General features: G+C 37.6%; 1 protein-coding gene across 10 annotated transcripts in view; it reads right to left on the bottom strand.

Annotated features, from left to right (window-relative positions):
- Nucleotides 1-25,707, bottom strand: part of tjp1a (tight junction protein 1a) — a 144,713-nt gene extending 119,006 nt beyond the window's left edge. For 9 of the 10 annotated variants that reach the window (XM_073858944.1, XM_073858946.1, XM_073858947.1 and 6 more), the window contains exon 1: nucleotides 9,932-10,372. In XM_073858944.1, coding sequence (XP_073715045.1) covers nucleotides 9,932-10,026 — 95 coding nt within the window. In that variant the 5' untranslated portion in view covers nucleotides 10,027-10,372. Of the gene's footprint in view, nucleotides 1-9,931; nucleotides 10,373-25,684 lie in introns of those variants that run through there. The other variant, XM_073858949.1, reaches the window with a different exon arrangement.
- Nucleotide 25,708: the final 1 nt, after the last annotated feature.

Raw genomic sequence — 25,708 nt, 5'->3', positions numbered from 1 at the left:
ACACACGAATTTTTAAAAAATAATGAAGCTCACAGATAAGTCATTTGTTAATAATCCCACAATATTAAAAATATATATATAGTTTTTCATTTCAATTTCATTGCGACTTTAAGACTTTTTTGCTCATTGAGAAAATTATTGAGTTTTTTTGTTGCAGCTTAAGTTGTTAAATATCGCTCTTCAATATGGTCCATAGGGTTGTGCCGATAGACGATATCATCGTCCATCGTGATGGTTGACTGACATCACGATGGAGAGACACCATCGTGATGCCACGCCCCCTCCCCACTCCGCTGCGAGTCGACATACACTTACTCTCTTCTATATAGACTATAGTTAACCTAATATCTTTGCGTGAATTGCTCTATAAATTAAATAGAAAATATAACTAATGCATATATGCTATTTTAAGTACTGTAGTCTATGCCTGAGACGTGACGTGTGTTAGTCTGTGAAAATATCCTGTCAGGCATTTGATCTTGACTAGGGATGGGCACGGATATTCGAATATTCGAATGGCAATAATAATTCGAATTTAAAAAATGCTATTCGAATGTTTGTTTGTTTTTAATGTGCCACCAAAGGGTAACAACTTATTTAATGCTTTTTCACTTCATCTATACTGTCTTTTACAGACTTAAATGTAAAATATACATGAACATTAATTTGTATGTATTTCTGATTGTTTGGCAATGCAGATTGCAGACGAATTTAAGTTTTTCCTTTTATCTCCGGGCTTGTCCGCGCCGTATTTGGCCACTGGCTTACGTGAGGGCTCACGTGTTATTAAACGTGCTTCTCCGCCGCCCGACTCAACACATCATGAGAGATTTGTAAGCTTTCTGTTATAAAGTCTACTTTATTTTGTTAATAAGGAGACAGACACGGATAACGAAATGAAACGGAGAACATTTATTATATGCGGTGCTCTTTTGAAAATGAACCGGATAACTGCACATGGCTGTTTAAAAGCAAAGCTCCGTCTTTGTGAAATGTTGTTAAATTAAGCTAACGTTAGTAACTTTGCACAGTCAACAATAAGGTATCGAGCCGCTTACGTTATTTGTAAAATAATGTTAAATACAGATATTCAATCTTGTTCAATCCGTCTGTTGTTTTTATCGGATAACCATCATCACGAGGAAGAGTTTTCTCCGCAGTACCGGCATTATTGTATCTAGTCAGAAGAACGGGCTTTCACCGAAGCAGGTATGGTAAATATGGTTTCTTTATTCACAAATACATGTCAAACTAAACTGAGAAGATATTTATATGTTGACTGAGCAGTCGGTTATGTAGATGTATTTTTTCATTTGCTCCGGGCTCTTATTTAGTGTTTTGAGTCTATTTAAATGATGATAGCCTACTTTGTCAAGTCCTTAAACTTTAAACTTCGCAAGTCCTCAAACTTCGCTTAGATTTGGGGTTAGTGTATAATATTTGGTATAATATAATGTATGTAAGATCAAACAGTAATGAATTAATACTAACGACCGACTTGAAACTAAGGATTTGACTAGACTTCGCTCCGCATTAAGTTTTAACGCATTTTTTTCTGTAGGATATTTTTTAAGAAGAATTTTATATATATATATATTTTTTTTTTTTTACAATGTTTTCAACTTAAAAATACATACATATATATATATATATATATACATACAGAATATAAGTTTAGCTTGTTGTGGATATTTCCTAATTATAAGCCTTCTGTGAAATTATGACAAAATGAAAAATACAAAACACGCATGTCTTAATTAACATAATTTAAATAAACGAATATTCGTTCTTTAAGAGCTTAAATATTCGAAAAATTAAATATTAAAAGTAATAGTAAATTACTGGTAATAGTAAGTTACTGGAAAATGCCCATCCCTAATTTTGACATTGCTAGAATCTTGTCTTTTTACATGTTGTACATTTATCTTAAAATAATTAATTTTGTACAAGAAAACAGCCCATATTAATCATTTATTAGTAGCCTATTGTAGTGTCTCGGGAGATCGTGCTCATTGTTACATTGAGGCTATACTGCACAGAAGCGGCAGATTAGGATATAAACCCAGAATTCAGCAAACGTCAACAACAAGAAAACGGGAACAACACTCCGACCGAAACGCGGGATTTACATACACAGACCATGTTTAAATTTCGATGTGTCTGGCCCTGTTCACTTTGTCTAGTTTTAATAAGCTGCGGATTGAAGTGCTGGCTGCTTCCCGCGGTGCTGAAGACCCGCTCTCTGACGGAGTACTTGTGGCACATATGCACAGATATTTACGTGCAAAATTTGGAAAGCGCGGAGGAGTCGTTGGGTTAGTAAAATAACGAAATTATAGCTTTTAAATAGAAAAAAATATTTATGTAAAGAGATTAAAAAGTGCTTAAAAGTGCACAACTCTTCTTCAGTGGATTAAAGCTACTTTTTCCCCTTATGTGCAACCTATAGGAAAGAGACATTAGTTGGGATAGTAAAATAACAAAATTATAGATTTTAAGTACAGAATAGTATTTATGTAAAATATATATTAAAATAAAAAGTGCAAAACTCTTCTTAAGTGGAAGTAATAAAGTAAAATAACGAATAATAATTATATAATAACGAAAAATTAAAATACCCCCCCACCTAACGATATCATCGTCCATCGCGATGGTTTACGTAACCATCGTCAACTGCCAATTTATGGGGACATCGCCCAACCCTAATGGTCCATATTGTTTTTACTGTCGCAAGTGGAAGTCGGTATGAGAAAATGCGACACTGATTTTTATTGACCTGAGGGAGTGGCTTTAACGGACCAATCACAGTACTTGTATGGGCCAAAAAAATTATCTATTTTCCTTTTATGCCAAAAATCATTAGTATATTATGTAAAGATAATGTTCAATAAAGAAATTTAGGAAATTTCCTACCGTAAATATTTCAAAACTTTATTTTTGTGAGTGGATGCAGCAAAATCACAGTCCAAGTCAGTATATGAATAAGTGAGGAGATTTATAATTCAAGTTTGGTTTATGTAAAAGTTTACAACTTCCTCCATTCAGTCATTACAGCGGTAAGCCAGTAGAGAGCACCAATAATATTAATTTAATAATATGCACTGCTGTATACAGACTTTAATGGACTTTGAAGTAGGGCTGCATATCAACTAATCGCGATAAATATTAATCAAATATTAATAAATATTAAACGATTAATCGCAAGAATAAAAGTTTTTGTTTACATCATATATGCTTGTGTACTGTGAATAATTGATGTAATGATGTAATATAGGATGTAAACAAAATCTTTCATTCTGCAAATGATTATTCGCAATATATCGTTATGCAGCCCTACTTTGAACTTTAAACGCGATTTCCTCAATATTTAAATTTTTTGCACTCTTCAGTTTCAGATTTCCAAATGATTGTATCCTGAACAAATATGGTCCTATGCTTACAAACCATACATCAAAAGAAAGCTTATTTATTTAGCTTTTGATGTAAAAATCTCAATTTCAAAAAATTACCCTTTCAACTGGTTTTGTGGTCCATAGTCACATATAATATCGAGTTCATCTCAAATGTTTCCTAAAATCCTTAGAAGTCCTAAAATGGTTACAAATAAGCAAAAATTACAGTCATACATTAAAATGATAAAATGCAGATATCAGACAATTTTGTTTTGGTTCAAATTAAAATAAGACATGGATGAGATCTCTGAAATTCAAGAGGAAATATGTAAGTTCATCATCATGTTGTCGTGGAAGGACAATCGCTTACACTGGAAACAAGAAATCCACTATAGTATAGACGAGGACACTGTGAATTTAAGTGACAGCCCAACATTCAGAGGCTCAGTAACACGGTGTTTCCAAACAGTCTCATATGACACTGTGTTGTATAGTCATTCCTGGCAGGGAGAGTCAAATGCATTTTGCAAAGCAATCAAGAGCAACTTATCAAAGACATCAAAGGTCAAAGTAATTCTGCACATGCATTCAAATACTTTAAACTTGACACCTTAGTTTTAGGTATCCCTCTTTAAAGACTGTAAAACCAACAGAGCTATCATCATACAAATCTTATGATGTAAACAAATAAGCTGAAGCAAATATAGGAGACTGACCCTACTCCTTACACCAGTGGTTCTCAAACTTGGGGCCGTGATCCACTGGTCGGCCTTGAGATGGTGACTTTTTCTGACATTTAATAAAATACATTAATTTATCATACATTCTGTGTAATTAAACCTAAAAAATGTTTTGTAATGTCTTATGTCATACATTTTCTTTGGGGAGGGCCATGAAGGGATGCACGGTACACAAGGAGGGCAGTACGCCGAAAAAGTTTGAGAACCACTGCCTTACACGTCATTCAATGATTAATCTGCAACACCGATCTCTAAATACTATTAACACTACACAGGCTTCTGTGGCCTCAGAAAACAGGACACCATGTTTTTCACTCTTCTTTGATCTTTTTTCAAGAGTCAGCTTTACACAAACCAGATTAATAAGGCCAATGAGTTTAGAAAGTCACAACACTACAAAACAATGGCCATTATAGCTAGTGTAAAACTTTAATCGTATGAAAACCTGTGTTGAGCGGTGGGAATAATGGGATAACTGTAAACAATCCTAACGCTAGGCCTTTGACATGAGACGATCAAGAGCAGAACAAAAACAGACAGACTGATTAGGTGGGCCATACAGCTTCGACAGATGGAGAGACAGATTAGGGATATAAACGTGTATCAAACATGACAGTACAACGGTCACAGGCCCATGCTTAGTGTCTCCCACCGAACGCCTGTCCCGACTGCAAGGGCAGTACACAAATACAACCTGGCAGTGTAACCTAGAGTAAAGCATATGCCAAGTTCAACTTCTATGCAGTGACAAATTTGTATTAAATAGCTAAATAAAATATAGGGAAGGGACAAACATCACCTAGATGGAAATTGGAAAGGCACCAAGTTATTATGTTCGGAGATGGTGTGTTGAATGCGTTTTTACTGTAATGTGTATAGACATTTCTGCAAATTGATTTTCTATAGAAACATCTATAGGTCAGTCATGTAAAAAGAGTCTCTTCACTTTTACCATCCCATGATGGCCGTTTATGCATAGCAATGGCGCTGGTTCCCATTTGACATTCGGCTGAGCAAACTGAGAACCTCTCACAGAACCACCCGCCTGACTTCATAACCCAATGCAGACGTAACTGACGACGGTGGTATGTTAATACATAACCAACTCCCAATTAAACAGAATCAACATAACCAGACATTTAAAAAATATAAGGCATTACCAGTGTAGGCAGCTTTGTTGCTGTCTGGTCTAGTTTTGTTTAGTGTCAGATTTAAAAGATAGATTTGTCACTACACTTTATTTAGTGCAGGCATTACAACACCCCGGCTTCTGGCACAGCTCTCTGTTTAAAACCAGCAAGTTTTGATCACTAGTGTAGTGCCAATTTTCTTCAGCAAACAAGCACCGGTTTTCTGGAGACCTGTGGAGAAATTCCACAATGGTGTCAGGTCTAACACCTGCTTCCTGATATTGGAAAAGGGGTTTAGGACGCACTCACATTATCCAAACCAAATCGTGCCAGGGCATGTTTGACCCCCAAAGCCGAGTTTGTAGAGGTGAGCTCAAGCCCGGATGACGCAGAACCCGCAATGTGATCGCAAATTGTGCCAGAGGTAGGGTGACCATACGTGCCATTCTTCTCGGAAGCGTCCTGGCCAGGATTTCGGTGCGTCTTCCGGAAGTCGTATTTGTTGACCGCATGCCATTCAGTTAAAAACATAAGACATACAATCGTAGTTTCATTCTTACCTTAAAATGAAACGGTTGCTTTTCTGTAATGATAATAATAATCTTCTATGAAGTATACGGTCAACAAATACGACTTCCGGAAGACGCACCCGAAATCCAGGCCAGGACGCGTCCGGGAAGAATGGCACGTATGGTCACCCTAGCTAGAGCGCATTTCAAAAGTAGAGACGTCAATTGCATGACCACTCACCTTCATCTGCCTTTGTAATAACCTTCTGATGCGCGCAGCAGGTTTATGCGAATGTATGGGCTGTACACGCGACCGATCAAGTAATAAATATGATTTACTTTTTTCCTATTTATAACATGACTTTACTGTAGTTACATCGTGTACTAAGACAGACAGTAAATGATATGGCTAGGAACTATAATCACATTCTGGGGTAATTATCAAGGACTTTGCTGTTGTAACATGGCTGCAGGAGGCGCAATGATATTACGCAGCAGACGAAAATAGTCCCCTTAGTAACTTTCAATGGCATGGGACTATTTTTGGGCAGTGCGTAATATCACTACGCCTGCTGTCGCCATGTTACAACAGCAAAGTCACTGATTATTACGCCAGAATGAGAGTATAGTTCCTAGTCATATCGCCCTAGAAAATCACAGCTTTTAATTTTCTGTCGGCTTGGTACAGGATGTAACTACAGAAGAGTCAAGTGTTAAATAGGAAAAATATCCAAACTCTTTGGTTATTTTTGAGTGCGATGCTAACAGTCTAATCAGATTCAATGGATATTGCTAAGCTATGCTAAAAGTGCTAGCGCCGGAGATAGGCTGAATGGATTCCAAAATGGTAAAAATCAAATGTTTATTTCTAGGGAAGCTGGAAAATTTGTATATTTAAAAAAAAGTGGAGTGCCCCTTTAAAGGTCTTCTGTACATATCAAGCATGGTAAAAGAAAAGAGAGATGCATGATCTTGCATTTATTTACATTTATCCATTTGGCAGATGCTTTTGTCCAAAAAGCTACACCGAGCTTTACAAGGTATGTGTGTTTCCTGGGATCAAACCCACAACCGTTTGTACTGCTGCAGAAACAGAAACACATATTGGTGTTGCTAGGTAAAATTATGCAGTGGAGAAAAGATTCATGCCGCTTTGACAACAATACTCCTGCTTTGTTAACGCTCTTATTTCTGCCAGCGCTGCCTTCTCGATGACATCACACATTTCGTTAAAGTTGGCAAGCTATGCATAGTCTAACATGTTTCTTAACCACAAAACGACATGAATTTAGGAGTCAAAATCTGACACAATGACTATTATAACAGACAAAAATATTGTAGTCTGAACCCTGCATGCTACTGTGGAAAACTTCACCAAAACAGAGGCCTGCTGAAAGTGTTATATCAAACAGGGCACCTTTTTTTAATTTTGCTTGTACAACCAAACACTGTGAGTTTTTTTATCATGCCATCATTTTGCTTTTTTTTAGCTTGGCGACCATCTACATGTTGTTTCTTTCTTTGGGCTCAGTATGGTGTGTACTGTGAGTCAGTGCAGCTATAGGCAGATCTGACTCAAGAATCCTAGGGGTCATACATGCCCTGGCCAGCCTGTGAGGCTTTTGTTATCACCCCTCCCTGAAGGCAGGATTTTTAAAGGAGTTATGAGTAAGAAGTTGGGCAGAAGTCTGAAAGTCATAAAGTGAGACTGTTATGTGCACACAGCAAAGCAAATCAAATCACAAGTGAAACATAATGGGTTTAAGAAACTATGAGAGGAAATGTCTGTGAAAAAAGATCTTACATCCCCATTGATTTTAACAAAGGCTGAAAGCCACTAAGTTCATTTTTGTGATTAGTTTGTTTTATCTTCCATAAGCACACACACACACACACACGCAAACACAAACATAAACACAAACACAAACACACACACACAGTTCAACAGCCCTTTCCTCTTATTCCTGTCCTTTTCTTATGATTCACCTGACTTAACCTATAAGATCAGCCGCTATAACCATTTAACACCAGTCTCATACAGAATCTCTCCTCCTTAAAACACATGACCGTCCCTTAAATGATGGTGTGGCACCGGTGAGGTCGTAGACATGAGGTCGGGTGGACACAGCTATGAGTCAGTAAAGTAATCTATCAAGTCATCTGTCACCCGCAGTGCCATAAAACATCTTAAAGAAGATTACATCCCTATGAGCAAAATGGAAATGTGTGTTTTAAACAAACAAAGATATTATCTCTGACCATACGCCCCTGAAACATCAGACAGTGGTCAAATGACAGAGAGCAATCAGTGTCAATCAGAGCCTTCTTCTCTGGAGCCTGCTGGGTGTAACCAAAGCACCTGTTGTCAGTTTCGGCAACATTGTAAATCATTCAATGCTTGTTAATTTGATTTCAGTTAGGAAAGGATCTAGCTGGTGCTGTGTCAAGTGTCATTTTCTGGACAATGAATGTTGAGATGAGTTGTGACACTGTGTAATTCATTGTTAGACAAACAAGTGAAGACTGTAGCTTAATAACTGAGCGTTGTGCAAAAAACGTGATTTTTTTCTTGGGGTGAGTTCATGCATCATTAAGCAGCGGAGAACAATGGCATGGGGGGTGTGAAAAACACAACGGTTGCCTCCATCAATACTTTTGGTTTTTGTGCAGATGCTTTAAGCACGAAGCAGCATACAGCCAATAGGATACAGCGGTTTGGTGGTGGATGGATCTATCATAGTACTAATATTCTTAAGTCATTCTGATCAAAGACCCTCCCCCTTCACCAGCTATGGATGTGATGCTCTTGGTTAAGGGGGGTAGTGGGTGAACCCATGACCCACCCTCATATGTATTTTAAGAGAACCACAAGTGACAGAATAAAAGGATGGTGCTATATTTATTCTCGACCGTAACGGCAATATTATCAGACATATACAGCATACTGTATAAGCACACACTACTCGCTTTAAATATCCTTCATATACAGACCAGCAGAAAAAAAATCTTCCGTCAGTCAGCCACAATAATATTTCCAGAAAAATATGCAGGCATAAAATAGGTTATTCATGAGTGCCGTAAGATAGAAACCCTATCATATATTTCTTTAATGGAAACGTTATTCAATTAGGCTATTAGCTTATCTGATTCACTTCACTTCCACAGACATTTGTCAATACGGTGCCCATTCGTCTCCTAGTATTACATTACAGATAGAATTTCAGCACTGGACAAATACTAAGTAAAATCCTGGGTATGCATAAGAAAAGGTGTTGAGTCGGATTTTTATCTGTGTGTTAATTAAAACTCAACACTAATATAGGAACAGATGTGAGGAATGATGTCAGCAGTGCTCTGCTGCAAATAGAAACGAAAATAATCAGTACATACAATTACTAAAAGAACAAATGAACATTGGTTTTCATTGATAATTAACTCATCAACCGCATCAACCTTTACTTAACCAGCATACACAATTATCATTAAGATAATGAACACGTTGTGAGGTTGTGTAAAATTTGGTTCTCTCATATGGAAGAACGTAACGGTATGCAAAGTGCACCCATGTGATTAATAAGCTGAGTTCATTTATCAATCAGCATAAAAGCAAAGGAGTACTATTGAAAAAATAACAATAAGAGGTCGAGAGCTAAAGTATAGGAAACGTCAAAAAAAAAAAAAAAAAAAAAATATATATATATATATATATATATAGTAAATGAACACTATTTGGTATTTTATTAAGTATTTCTAACCGAACTGTGAGGCAAGATCAACAATATTATTTATAGATCCACGTGCAGGGCTTTGTTCATATCCGGGAAGGAGTGATTTAATCTTTTATAGTATGCGATGGGAGAGAGCGAGAGAGACATCAACATCAAAGAAACCAATAAAAGTCACACACAGCCAAAAGAGACTGATAACAATGTGGGTTAAGCATAAAAGAGGGAATAAAACGAGCAAAAATAAATGTCTCATTTGGGAATTTTTTTACTGTTTTTAATTTAAAACAAAGCTATGACTGAACAGCAACAGTTACACTCCTTCCTTTTCTCTTTTGTGTTTACAAATCTGACAAAACCTCCGCGCGCACATGTCACGCTCGCTCGCTCGCTCCCATGACTCGCTCACTTTCAAACTGTCCAGTTTATACTCACCACAGCATTCTCTTCGGAGGGATGCAGTCGTCTTTGTTGGAGGCTGTCACTCCCATTGCCATCTGCATCACGGTTATATATTTCTGGTACTTCATATTGTCCGCCACTTCTACGAGTATCCACACCACAAAACCAACATAGGTGAGCGCGCGCGTCTACTCCCTGGCATCCGCCTGTCACTTTCTGAGCGCCATTTCCAGACTGACAAGAGAAGACGCTCGACAAAAAGGTACCACGCCGCTAAGACACATGTCTGTTGTGACTCTGTTGTAATCTCATTAGTGCTCAGAATAGCTGGCTAATCCATTCAGTGTTGGTCAGGAGCGAGACATTGTTTCTGGGCGCTCTTCACGAAGCACTTTGTGTTCGGAAAACAGTCTGAGAGAAACTATGACAGAAGCCAGCGGCAAGTGTGACAGAGGCAGCGACGGCTGAGCGTTTGTGTGTGAGGTGGGAGAGGCAAAAAAGTGTTCATGTATATACACGAGAGAGAGAGAGAGAGAGAGAGAGAGAGAGAGAGAGAGAGAGAGAGAGAGAGAGAGAGAGAGAGATGCTCAGAGAGAGCAAGAGTGGGGGTGAGAAGCAAAGTGAGAGAGTATGCTGTCACAGATGGCACAAAAATAGATTTAAAAAAAAATCTAATGTGAGATCATTTGAAAGAGGGATCTCGCTTTATTCTGCACGTGGATTCAAAAGAGTTGTGGGAAAAATTACACAGCCTGTGTTTTGAGCCCTGAGACCGGCGTTTATAATGGAAGAGGGGGATGGTAGACAGCAAAAAAGGGGGAAAGATGTGGAGAAGCAAAGAGAAACAATGATTTTCCAATACAGACCACGTGCACATGTATGTAATTGTATATTAAAATTCAATACACAGATTATACATTATTTGACCAAAGGCATATTAAACACACATCTGGTTACTGATAGAAGCAGCAACAGTGCAAAACTCCAGGTACGTCGTAAAGCATAATCCAAGTAACCCAGCAACAGCTAAATAAAAGAAAATATAATTATTCATGTACTATCTGCTGACCTTCTTTTAATGTCATCTGGCCGTGTAGAGGTCTAAAGGGCAGCGGTTGTTAACTGAGTAAAATGACTTGTTTAATTGGGAAGGGCACTTTACCACTACACAAGAAAATGTTATTGGTGATACACTTCCAGGTAAGTACAAGCAAGCATGTGAAAAATTAGGTCATTGAAATTTGGCTCCCCTTGTGATGTAATTAGGGGATAATACTGCCCCTTAATCTGCACTATCCAACCACGGCACTGCCATTTAGGACAGAGATCAGCTCATTTGCATTTAAAAGGAAACACCCAGAAGCGGATCACCCCCAAAAACATTTTTGCTCACACCTTTTAACATGTCATAATAAATTATATGTATGGTATTTTAAGGTAGAACTTCACATACGTACTCCGGGGACACCAAAGATGTATTTTACATCTTGTGAAATGTCCCCTTTAAACTCCAATCTTTTAGCACTATAATAGCATATATAAAAGATTTACCTGTCACATTAATTTCTTCATGTTTTAAAGGTGCTGTAGAATGTAAAACTGTATTTACTAGGCATAGATGAATAATAAGAGTTCTGTATATGGTAATGCCGTATCGTGAGCCTAGAACATTGTTAACTCCTTCTTATGTAAACATTTAAAGGAGCATTTCACCTGTAGAAACATTAATCTTTATTGAAAGTGCATCATATTTGTAGTAACAATGTAACATACATTTCGAATTTGGTGCCTATTTGACCAAGAAAAGGGGTGTTTGTAGTCTCACACCCTCAACAAAGATATTGGACTTCCTTCTTTCAATGATGCAAACTGATGATTTTCACCTCATTGAAAGAAGGAAGTGCAAAACTGATATCTGTATATCTCCTGTCGCAGCGGAAACTGAGGGAAATGATGCACGACCATTCAAAAACCTGACTGGGGTTCTAACGATACAAAGCTTAATGCAAATTGGTGAAGTGTCCCTTTAATGCATGCAAATGACCACTGGAAAACAGGCCGATCTCAACATTACACCAACTGTGACGTTATAGTCGAGATGTACGCCCCCAACATAAATTAAGCATAAGGTTTGTTTGCACGCACACAGAGCTACTGAACTGAACTGCTCTGAGAAACAGCCAATCAGAGCAGAGCTCATTATTATTCATGATCCTTTCAAATAAGGTAATAATAGACCATTTCATTATACACTGTAAAAAGTGAAAAGTTTTCACCTAAAGTGAATCTAAAGTGACATTTTAAGTTGACAAAACGTAATTTTTCTAGGCGTTACCAATTGAAGTAATTTTATACTTTTAGTTAATTCAATGTTTCACTTTTTATAGTGTAAAGGCAAATCCTATGTTTGTAAATGGACATGTTAAAATGTCTCTGGATAACTTTTGCACTTTATAAAGCCACATACATTCTATGTAGATATCATAGACATATTATTTTAATGCATTTTTGGCACCTTTGTACAGCTCGATTGTAAATGTACACCCTTGCTTCATTTATGCAGATGTATAAATATGCGAGTTAGTCCCCGCCTTTACCCAAAAGCACAGCTCAGACCATAAATATGAATATGCAAATTAGTCCCCACCTCCACTCTTTTGCACCACCTCTGACCATAGATATATATGTAAATCGATGCTACATTTGCCAGTTTTAGACACATAACTGCTAAGTTTGGTTTCAAACAATGCATATGCATTTGTCTATGCGGCATCCAAACATAATATCCATGACTCGGACTACTAATTGGTTACATGTTTGTGATTTAGGAAACCAAGGCGATTTTAAACCCCGGGAATAAGACTGTCTCCGATTTTATGAAGAAAATACTCAGAAATGGTGTTGAATGATGAATTTGCATATGGTCTGTCTTAAAGCATATTAAAAACACCACATAGACATATAAACAACAATAAAAACATGATTTTCTTCACAGGGTGACTTTAAAAATTAAAGGCGGAGTCCACGATGTTTGAAAGCCAATGTTGATATTTGAAATCACCCAAACAAACACGCCCCTACCCCAATAGAATCTGGACTTTCTGTTGATAGACCCGCCCCACACATACGCAACCCCATGCGCAACCCGGCATTTGATTTGATTTGATTGGCTATAAGTGTGTTTTGGTAGTCGGCCCGTCTCCTTTTCCAACGCGTTTTTCAAACATCGTGGACTCCGCCTTTAAGGTTCACCCTCCGTCCGATACCCCTGTGGCCAGTGTGCTTTGAAGAATCTTGACTAAATGGTTCTTTAAGTAACCAAAATTGGTTCTTTTATGGCAAACACCTTTACTTTAAAGAATTTGCAAGAGGATCAAGAGGTTCTACTTAATTAAAATGACTAAGTGATTTCATATCATTCAGCAGACCTTTTTATCTTAAACAACCTACCTGACACTGATTGACAGACTCTATTAGAATTACAGGTGCTTAAGTGCTTCGTACAAGGGCAAAGCGGAGATATAGCCGGATTGCAATCTCACCATTTACCCTTACAAGGCTCCGCCCACTTGGGGCTAAACCAGCATTCAGTCTGAAGGATCCATATTAGTGGCCCAGATCCTTAACCATTAGGCCACCACAATGAGATGGGTCTCTGAGTGGAAGCTCTACAAATACACTTACAATGCCATGTGATTAAGAAATGGAAAGTGAATGGACCGATTAGTGGGCCTATGGTATAGGAGAGGCTCATCTTGTGGAGGATATTGATTGTTTATTGTAATAAACCTTAACACAAATGGCGCTGATTTTCATGACTCTCAAAAAAATCAGTAATTGATCTTCAATCAGTTACAGTGTGTCAGAAATCAACCAACCACAAGCTGTAAAAAGGGAATGAAATGCTAGCAGGCGGCGGTTTCAGATCATAGCATCAGTCCCACAGGAAATCCCATTAACCTTTTTGGGTTAAGTGATCTGATTCAGTGAGGTCAAACACCAGGACACAAAGAAATACCACTGAGATTATATTGAATAAAATGTAACTGGGGGAACATAAAACCATACAAAAATGTGCTATTTGTCAGCTGTTTAGATATGTCTCATGCGTATTTATCTGTGCACTAACATCTGTATTAAACAATCAACACATTTATTTTTTGATTAATCATTTTTTCAAGCAACTACATGTATTTAACTGCCTTGAAATTACATGAATCCTAAAAAGTAATATTAAATGGAGCATCTAAAACATTGTAATGACATGAATGTTCAGTAGGGTGGTCCTTATAATGGGTCAATTTTTTTTAAATGTTCAAATCTCACCCCCTAAATGTGTTAGGATATCAATAAAAACACACTGTGCAAAATTTTGAATTGTTCCCACAATATCTAGGTTACTCAAAGCCTTTGAATATTTTTCTGAAAACACATATTTTTGCAAAAACTGTACCAACTTGCTTTGTGTTGCCTCAGCCATTGTCTTGGTGTATATTGTCTATTGTGCCTCATTCACATTGAAGCTTTCTTGCTTTGAAAGACATATCACAACTAAAACAGGAGTTTTAAATGCATGGAGCATAGTCAAATAAGTTTATTGCTGCCATGAGTATTATTAAAGAATTTTACATACCACAAAGTATCACATAATATACGAATGTGTTTAACTTCAAAGGTCTTGAGTAACCTCTAAATATTAATTAGTATTGAAAAAATGTTGCCCAATTTTTTATTTATTTATTCAAACATATTGGTGGGGTGGGGTGAGAGCATGAACCTTTAAAAGTTGAAAAATAAGGACCACCCTAATAATACCTAATAACACCCTAATAAGACCACCTTAGTATAATATTATTCAAACATTACATAGAAATATTTTATAAAAAATAAGGCTACTTATTGGAAATATTAAACATCTTGTCAGAATAAGACTGTTAGGACATAACTACTACACATGCTGTGAGCTGAATATCTATGATGCATGATTTATGGCTCACCACAATAATAACAAGTGCATTAAAGTCATGCCAGACTCACACAGTCAAAAGATACTTTAACTATGCACTGTAAAAAATCTTTGCTGCCTTAATTTTTTGTTGTTGTTGTTGTTGAATCCACTCAGATTTACATCTTGAAAAGAGATGCTACAACTTATAAAATAAAGTTGACTTTTTTTCAACTATATTTTATAAGTTATAACAACTCACCTGTAGTTATACAGATTAATTAATTGATTGATTAATTAATTTATTAATGTATGATGTTTTTTATGTAGTTTGAATTGTTTGCTTAACTCTATGTACCTCTGTGAATTGCCACTTTGGGGATAAATAAAGTGTTTGAAACTTGAAACTGAAATAACAACTCATCTCTCGTCAAGATAAATAGTAAGTTGAAATGACTTGTAAATCTAAGTTGATTCAACAAAAAATGTAAGGCAGCAAAGAATTTTTTACAGTGTGAATAAAGGGTTCGCAGACCAGAGAGCATGAAGGTCAGACAGAAAATGGGATGTCAGCAACTTGCATGTCCTGAGGTCTCTAATAAAAGAAAAAAAATAGACTTTTCTGTCCTTCTTTGTTCCATCAATACACTGTTTCTCGGCAGGTCCTTTTAGTCTTCAGATGAAAGCTGTGAGATATAGAAACTGGATAATGGCTTATCTGCTCTATTCTTAAAATTAAAATAGTGTTGTAGGCCTAAACACATACCATTATTCATACTTACACCATACTTATACTTCATTATTTATTCATATAAATGTACAAAGAGGGTAAACAACTCAGATGAATGATCCAATAACATTTTAGGACACATTTTTGCTAAATTTAGATATCTAAAGAGTCATGGAATGGATTTCATGCTCATCATCTTCGGTTTATTCAGACTAAGCCGCTCTAATTATAATGATAAACACTGCATAATTCATGTTGCTTACAGACAAGCTTACTGAGCCAAATATTATTCAGACACTGTCCTCTTTATAATACATAATTTATGTAAGTTTAATAAATTTGAACTTAGGGCTGTATTTAGTGTCTCAATGATTTAGCATCTGTACTAAAAATGTGTGTGTGTGTGGGGGGGGGGGGGGGTCATAAGAACTACATACACTTTACAATGGCATTTATGAAAAGGTCATGAAATCTAGGTGACATTTTAAAACAAACCCTAGTGTGAGTAAATACTTTCAAAGAGAAATCTGTATTTCTGTTCGCAAAGATGGTCTCTGATCAGCAAGCGTCTGGGCAGCAGCCACATTCAGAGGTAGCCCAAGGTCAGCAAAGGTGCTTACTAAACTCAAACTAACATACAACGTCAGACACGCTCAGCATGTTTTCCTATTAAAACTTCACACTTTTCAGTAACAGGTGGCAATGAGGTGCTGAACTGTGTGGATGGGCACTGACGTGCTGAGCAGAGGATGCCCATTGATTATATTTGACATTTAAAACGTACTTCTTGTAGTTTGTCTAATTTGAGAAGCACCGGATGGGTTTAAAATTGAGATTTCCCATGACAACACGGCCCATTCAAATGTGTTAATTATCCCGGACCATAAGTTATGCCATATGCAAACACAATTAATCATGAAGCCCCTTCCAATCACAGATGGATATCTAACAGAAAGAGCCAAAGAGAGAGCTAAATATACACTTCACAAGTGCACATGAACATTAAAGGATTAGTCCATTTTCTTAAAAAAAATCCAGATAATTTACTCACCACCATGTCATCCAAAATGTTGATGGACCGTCCGACGTTGTTGTATGTCGAATGATACTAATTAATGTCTTTGTGTCAGTTTATTGTTTAAAATGGTCCGCAGATGTGCGTTTCTTATATGTAACACGTGACCTTTCCACGGCATTATGCAATTACGTGAGGTCACGCTGGCGCGTCACAGGACTGGAGGAAGATGAGTTGTTGTTTTTTAAACATGTTGTTTAGCTAGAAAAGACCCTTATGCCTTGTTTGGGATCGTTTAGAGTCCTTTGAAACTGCAATTTTAAACTGCATTAAAACTGTGAAGTGTAGGGGTCCATTAACTCTTTCGCCGCCATTGACGAGTTATCTCGTCAATCTGCAATACGCTATTATCCACCAGGTGGCGCTATTCCGCAACTTATAAAACCCGGAAGTATTGCCCTAGGGCAGGGGTCTCCAACCTTTTTATGAGCAAGGGCTACCACAATGGATAAAACAATCTGGAGGGCTACTTTTTGATATAGTCTACTTAAAACTTTTTTGTTTTAATTGTTTATTTTATTTTATTTGACTTGTTTATATGTTTTAGTATTGTTTAAAATTTTAACATACGTAAACCAAGCCAAGCTAATATAAAAAAATATGTTATAAATAAATATTACAGTTGAGACTATTAATAGAATGTGCTTTGGCGGGCACCTCACAGACTCTGTGCGGGCTACCGCGGGCACCACGTTGGTGACCCCTGCCCTAGGGCAAACAGCTGTATGTCCGTGTATGTTTTAAAGATCGCTCTGTATCTGATTTCTATCAAAAGTCTTTCACAAAAATGGAATTTTTTTCTTTAAAAAAAACATAATTTCTTCTTGACTGAACAAAGAAAGATATCAACATTTTGGATGACATGGTGGTAAGTAAAATATCTGGATTGTTTTTAAGAAAATAGACCTAATGGAAAATCCTAATGAGGAGATATTATTATTATTTATATTAAAAACTCTAACAAACTAACACGGTCATACCTTTATTAGGTATGACTGGGTGTGGTCGAGTATTAAAAGTCTGATTGTTCGACTGCTTGTTGTCAGACATGTTAATGTGATTCAACCCTACATACACATAATCACCATGACAACGTGAAGCCCTGTTATCACCCTTAGGATGAAAACATTGAACTAAGCCACTTAGTATTAACGTGAACAACATATGAGGGGATTGCATAAGTACTTAGCCTATCCTTTGATATGCATACTTGTTAGGTCTTTTACAGATCAGTTAAAGTCTAGATGTTTCTCTACTCATAAAAATGCACAAAGTTGTGTACATGCAATACGTACTCTAAAAAATGCAAGGTTGTTTTAACCCATAGTGTGGTAAAATGTGACCCTGCTGTGAAAAACAGGCAAAATCTCATAATCTAATTATGAAATTGGGAGCATCAAAGTTTGACGTTATCTTGGTTCAACGAACTTAGAAACGTCCATATTTTACCCAACTATGGATTATACAACCCATTATTTTAGAGTATATGTGAACAAGCAGCCCAGTCTCACGAAATTATATACCTATAGTCACGTCATTTTTTACATTCTTTTTCGAGATACTGTCATTAATTTCCGCGTTTTTCCGTAATCGAATCACGAATTTCTGTTTATGTGTCATTTTTACGTTACTCAACTGTTTTTCCTATTTTCTTACCATTGTCGCTTCGGTTTAGGGTTAGATTATATAACATGACATTCTTACCCAAACCCAACTCTAACCCTAACGAGGGTTAGATTTATTTACTAAAATAAATCAGATTTTTTTTATAAACCAATACTTGAAGTGATATCCTAACGCAAACACCAAATCTAACCCTAAACCGAAGCGAAAATGGTTTGAAAATAGGAAAAAGCAGTTGAGTAACCAATACGTGAAAATGACACATTAACAGAAATTTGTGATGCAATCACGAAAAAACGCGAAAATTCGTGACAGTATCACGAAATAGAATCAAAAAATGATGTGACTATAGGTACGGGGTATGAACAAGCTTTGAATAAACCTGAAACTTCTTGTTGTTCTTCCTTCTGCACTTAACTTGCATAGCTCCAGAGACATCACAATAGACGGACCCGCTGTTACCCATGGCTATAAAAGAAGTAAACAGGGGTGAGGTTTTGGGCTAAGAGCTCATTACAGATCAAACCACTAGGGCAGGACTGGAGTCGTGATTTATGACACTTGTCCAGTGGACAGGGCACAGGTGAGACAACATGCCAGACAGGAAGGGCAGACTGCTGTGGCATTTCACAGCGGTCTGAAACAGAAGGGCAATGAGGCATGATGTCACAGCGGTGCTCATCTTCTCTGCTTCTTCCCTTCATTCATTATCATCCCACACAGAGAAAAGATGCGATGACTCCACATCTAGACCCTCAAACACATGAGCATCTGAACTTTCTGTACACCAGAGTTCAGTGGTTAGATAACCGAAAAGTTAAACGGTTACAACAATAAAATTCTGTTTTGTAATGGCTGCCTTTATTTTTACAAAAACACAGAGCCATTTCAGCAGGCTGTGAAGCTAAATGTATGAAGTAAAGCAGGGACACACAGTGTGTACTAACACATTATTCAGTAGTGATCATCACGTGCAGACTGAAATAGCGCCTGTGCCTTGATAAGGGTGCCGTCACAATCTGACAGCGTTTCCATGGTGATGGGATGAATGATATTCTGCTCATCTATTCGATCAGTGAAACGTTTTCTCTGGAAAGCTCAATTTATTTAACAAGGAAAGAGTGTAAGACAAAGAGAAAAGAGACCTAGACAAAGAGACATCATTCAGTATGTACGGGGTATGTGCAGGCTTGGACGCGAGTCCATTAGAGTTCAAGCATGCACACACTTAGTCAATCTCAATCAATGGATAACTGATGGCCTGAAAACTAAATGGAGAGATGGCTCTACTAATGTGGTATTGAAGAAAAGGCTCATGGGTGCAATTTCCAGGGTCCTGTTGTTGCCATGGTATCAGGACACTGTGGCTTAAGGGACGGAAAGCTCAACAGTCGTATCGCAGAAGCATCTCTCCAACCTGAATCACTTTCAGGACTACTCCAGATGATTCAGTGTCTTTAAATCTTTTTTGCACAATCCTATTTGTACAATAATAATAAACGCAACTATAATGGCGCAAGCTAAAGTGACGTATTTGGTTGTTGCCTACACTATATATACCCAGGGGTCTGGTGTGACTGCACCATAAGAAACCATTAGACACAAAATCAAGATGTTGGTTACATGTTTTCAGTCCAAGATAACTACCATAAACAAAATGTCTCCACTCTTTTATATTGGCTAATGCGTTAAACAGATGATCCACTTTTCAGCTACGTCAGAAAGCTGCCTTTTTCCATTATGCAAGCCCATGTTATTCAATTTATGTAATTCAGTTTAAGTTCTTTGGAAGCTTCAGAAGCTTTTTCCGAAACCCAACACTTTGCCATCCGGTTCATGTGTGTTATACTATGACTAATTTAGCATTGTCCCTTAGCATTGTTTATTTTAGCCATTAACAGCATCAGGCCCGGTTCTGAACGAATGCCAACGCCAGAAGCGGGAAGGAGGGGGTATATTTCTGCTGCACCAGGCACTTCTGCATAGGCTTTTCAAGGTCAGCCAATAAGCCGAGAGCCAAAGCCTGTGGAGGAAGAAACCTGAACCAGCAGAGCATCACAGCAAGGCCCACACAAATCATGGCAATGTGGCTTGGTCCGTATCCACAGGAGATAGGAGACAGTGCCCTGTTTCGTAACAAACTTCATGACTAATGCTGAAGTTTTAATGCTGAGTCTTTCTAGCCGTAGTTAAGATTAAACAGACAATCACTTTGTGTCATCATCGTTCAAAGCTGAACGTCATCAGACGCCTTAAGAGGTTTTTACCTCCAACTCACTGCTCTGCAAACACAACCTGAAGAGGGAAGTCAGTTTGAATGGCCAATCCTGTATCACGAAATGATGTACCTATAGTTACGTCAATTTTTAAGTCTTTTCCAGGACAGTCACGTTTTTTCCGTGTTTTTACATTAAGGTATCGCGTATTTCTGTTTACATGTCATTGTAACGTATTGGTTACTCAACTGTTTTGTCCTATTTTCAAACCATTGTCGCTTCGGTTTAGGGTTAGATTTGGTGTTTGCGTTAAGACGTCACTTTAAGTATTGGTTTATACTATTTTTTTCGGATTTTTAAATCATTGTCGCGTCGCGTTAGGGTTAGAGTTGGGTTTGGGTAAGGATGTCAAGTTATGTAAATCTAAAGGGCTATTTATAGTCGTGCGTAGGTCCTGTGGCGTAGGATCCGTGTCGGTTTTCATTTATACTTTTGCGTCGTCGTCCGCGTCGACGTGCAAACACCCCCGCAGACCGCTGGTATGCAGTAACCACGCGTGTAACCACAGTAGCAGCAGCAGAAGTCACAGAAGAAGAAGCTAAGCAAGTTAACCCACAAACGAAGAAGAAACAGCAACTTGTTGTGTATAATTTGAGAAGACCAGCAATGATGAAAGTAAATAAACAGCGACTTTTGATGCAGTTTGAGTTAAATCACTCCTCAACTTGGCTCATCTTTGTTTTCACCGTCACAAACGGAAATACCTATGACGCAGTTTTTTTTACCTGACGGAAGGGGTTCTGGTGGACCAATCACAGCGCTTGCGGTCCGCGTAGATCTGACGCGTTGTAAAAATTTTGTGAGGTGCGCGTCAGGCTACGCATAGCTACGCACGTAGCTACGGCGTAGGACCTACGCACGACTATAAATCGCCCTTAACCCTAAACTAAAGCGACAATGGTAAGAAAATAGGACAAAACAGTTGAGTAACCAATACGTGACAATGACACGTAAACAGAAATACGTGATACGTTCACGGAAAAACGCGGAAAAACGTGACAGTGTCACGGGAAAGACTCTAGTGACTATAAGAACGTAATTTCGTGATACTGGGTTGGAATGGCTGACCAGCAGTTTGCACTTACAGTATAATGACTGTAAGCAGGGGCAAAAAAGTTGAGAGACACATTATAATGTTGTTTAGACTTTGACAATGTAATTTAGGGGTGGGGCTTCATTATTGCTTTTTTCTAGTAATTGCAATTTACATTGTAATACATACATAATACCAATTAGCCACCTCATAAAATAACTATGAATTCCCATGAGATTAGGTTGGCATACTAAATACAAGCCCCGGCAGACGCTTCATGCCAGACAAAATAACAACAAATCCAGCGGAGGTTGCTACTCAAATCTATACGGCTTTAGATGTAAGAGCCTAATGCACAAGTCAATACTTTCACACCAGTGCTGTGATAACATCTTTGCATTTTTTTCTGAAATACTCCATTGAAGCATGCGCTTTCTAGTGTTTGCCTGCATGACTGGATCGATGGGTTTGATTAAAACCCAAAGAACATGAATGCGCGCACGAGGCCTGTCAATATTTTTCATAATCTCACTTTAACCGGTCAGGCAAAACTACTACAGACAGATGAGCGTTCTGTAATTTCAAGCTTAAGTTGGAATAAAATGAGATATGACACTAATCCATCACAACCTGCTCTTGATTTGACCTTTACAAAAATGATCAGATTAATTCTTTTGAACTGGTTAATTGATAGACCTCAATTCCCAAACTGTAAAAATAGAGCATGTTGAGCAAGTTAAAACAACTTGGTTTTGCAAGTGAATTCAATACTATTTAAGTTTTAGCTTCTGATAAGTTGACATAATTTATAAAATTGTTTAACTTATTTTTTTTAAGTTAAAGTAACAAAAATATATGTTTGAATTTGAAAAATAATGCAAAATAATAAAAAGCACACAAGAAAATGACCACATGCCCTAGCTGCCAATGACCTTTAAAGAAATTATAATGGTGCATTCCCACCAGCTGCGGTAGAGGCGGAAAAAAACACGCTATTCGCACGTAGTTGTACCCTTGAGCATTTGAGTTCATTCGCGTGTCAAAGGCGCACATTAAATTCAAGTGTTTCAAGATATTCACGTGGAAATTGGCGTCATGGCAGGGACTTCTGCAACTGTAATCACGTCACTACTACAGCAAGGTCCTGATTGGTTAACGCGGCGCGGAAATCCGCCGAAGTTCAGATTTTTTAACTTGCGCGTTTCCCGCGGCAACACTCAATTTGCGCCGCTTACCGCGTGTAGCGTGCCGCAGGATGCCTAATCGCATCTTTTCATTGACTTAACATGTAAATCACTTGCGCTTGGCGCATCTACAGTACCGCATCTGGTGTAAACCCTGCATAAGAGTGTGTGACCTAAAGGCGGGGTACATGATCTCTGAAAGCCAATGTTGATATTTGAAATCACCTAAACAAACACGCCCCTACCCCAATAGAATCTGGGCCTTCTTTATAGACCTGCCCCACACATATGCAACCCAGGCAACGATGTTGGTTAGTAGACACGGCCCTTACTGCCGACTCCTTTTTCCAAAGTGTTTTTCAAAAATCATGCACCCCACCTTTAAAAATATTTAAAATGGCACAAAATTTTCTCTCAAGAATTCATTACAGTTGATTATATAAGCTTTTCAGATGACTTTCTTCTACAATACAGTAAACATTTAAGATGAGTAAAAAATCTCGAAAAACCCTCTAGCAGTGACCTTAAAGGGTACAGATATACACACACTGTGTATTTGTTATCCAACTTATTTTGCACGTATTCACAGATATGATTAATTATACAAACTGACAGCAGCATTGACCGAACTGAGCCCAGAGATTAAAGAGAAACCACACTTAACAAATACACAACCTCTTTGGCAGTCTATTCAAGGACATCCCATTAACAAATACGAAAGTTTGATTGACAAGCTGTTGATCCAATTGCAAACGTCCCCAGGAGTCTCTGGCAGTTTTCCTTGAGGTTTCTGAGTCACTTGCACATTTCACAAACGTGGCCTCATAGCCAGCAACAGTCAGGAACTATTTAGCAGTGCTCTCACTGGGTTTGTCCACTAACGGCCAGGACCGGAAAGGGTAACGTAATGCAGACTGACAGTCCACTTCTCAACATCCACCATTCCTTCCTTTATCTTTCTTTCTTGCTTCTACACCAGAGCTTTGGCAACCCAGCATGCAATTTTGCATTTTAAAGACAACTTAGTCGTTCAAACACAGTGCAGAAGTCTATAGGCTACAGCAAAGCAGTGAAAATTTAAAGAAAAAAAAAAAAAAAAAAAAAAAATGAAACCAAACACTCTGTAATCACTGTTGAATTTCCTTACATGGTGGAATATCAAACATCTTACAAGCTATTTTGTCAAAAACGACATGTGATCAAAATTCAAGGTTATTTTGGCAAGAACAGGTTTACTCATAGCTGGACTATATCGAGTCTATAGTTAACCTACACTGTAAAAAGTTGGATCAACCTAAAATATTACTTCAGTTGATTATACTTAAAAAATGTAAGTTTTTCAACTTTTAAATGCACTTTAGTTTCACTTTGCTCTCGTATATACTGCAAACTTTTGGGAGTGACAATCGCATTTAAATTCGGGAGTGAATCCCCTAAATGTTTGTCATGTCTGTACGGAACAAGACTCACTCCCGAAAATATGATGATTGACACAGAGATAACCATGCAATGTTCTGCTGTCTCGCATGCTTATCACTCACAGTTTGACCAAAATAATTTAACAGCGTTATGTTTTGCAAAAAACCTCCGTCTTGGCGTTGTGCATTGTACGCATTTTTAAAGCTGCTCCACAGGGGGCTGTCTTGCAGTGTTGCCAGGTCCTCGACGTTTTGTCGCTTAACCGTTTATGGCATTTGGCTCATGAAGCGATCAAGTTTTTGGTGTTTTAAAGTCTAGAGATGCCGGTCCCAATGTTTTGATCTTTGAAGTAAAGCATTTGGATTTATTTTGGTTTATTATCGGATTTTTCTTGTTCGCTGTTTTTTCGTGCAACACTAGTAAGCAAACGCTTGTGCCTCTTTTATTTTCTGCACTGTGCATACAAAAGACTTTTTCCCTTTCTAGGCATTTATTTTAGAAGAGAGACCTGTCATGTCCATGATGCACGTTTAAACACTTTATTAACTACTAGTTGTTCAGTTCAGTTATGTAACTTACACATTATGCAGAGTTTCTGTAAATGTGGTTGTCACTACCTGCAATTTGCGGGAGTTAATGCGGTTGTAGAATGCGGTTGTCAGTCTCGTAAATGGCTGAACTGTTTGTGTACAGAGCAGGATTAAGCGATAAAAGATGAAGTGATAAACAAATTAATATGCAGTGTGTACAGGACCTTTAAGTGTTAGCAACTGAAGTAATATTTTAAGTATAAAAATAAAGAATCAGAAAATAGCACTTCTTTCTACATTGTCAGTTATGTTTTTTAAAAGCTGAATCTCTACTGACATGGGATTTAATGGCCTACCTAGACAGAATATCCTAATAGAAATCTTTTCTATGAAAGGTTTTGTAGATTAAATTAAATGCAGGTAAACGAAACATGCAGGTATTTAGCTTGTGATAATACAAAGACTATCTTATTGAGTTTCTTACACCCATTTATCTATTTAATAGTCTTTAAGAATGTTCCAAATCCAAACACTGGAAACAAATATGCATCTTTGTTTGGATTTCTACGTAAATAGAAATTTAAAATAAATAGAGATGGAGGCCTAAGTCAATCCCTGAACAAATATTCAGACTGCACAGCTATAGTCAGGCTGTCTCGAACTGCAGTGTAAAACTGTTGAAAAAGCAAGATCAAAGGGCTGAAGACCATTCCTTATAAGAGCTGGATTATATGAACAAGTGATGTTTGGACAAGACAGACTACAGCTGTTAGTGAAGCCGAAATGAGAAAGACCTGCATTTGAGGATACAATGAGAGAAACCAGGTCCTGACAAACCATTACAGTGGCTGCCTGTTTGGCAGAATGCAAAAAAATATTACAAAGTAATCTCACAACATGACATTTGTTTTATATTTATTCATCTTCTAAAGAAGAATTTGTGTCTTATTTTCTCAGAAAAATGATCAAACCTTTGCATGTACACTGGTCTCTTT

This window comes from Misgurnus anguillicaudatus, chromosome 21 (assembly GCF_027580225.2).
Source record: "Misgurnus anguillicaudatus chromosome 21, ASM2758022v2, whole genome shotgun sequence".
Classification (NCBI taxonomy): domain Eukaryota; kingdom Metazoa; phylum Chordata; class Actinopteri; order Cypriniformes; family Cobitidae; genus Misgurnus; species Misgurnus anguillicaudatus.
The sequence above is the reverse complement of the archived record's forward strand: the minus strand, read 5'-3'. Positions and strand labels throughout refer to the sequence as shown.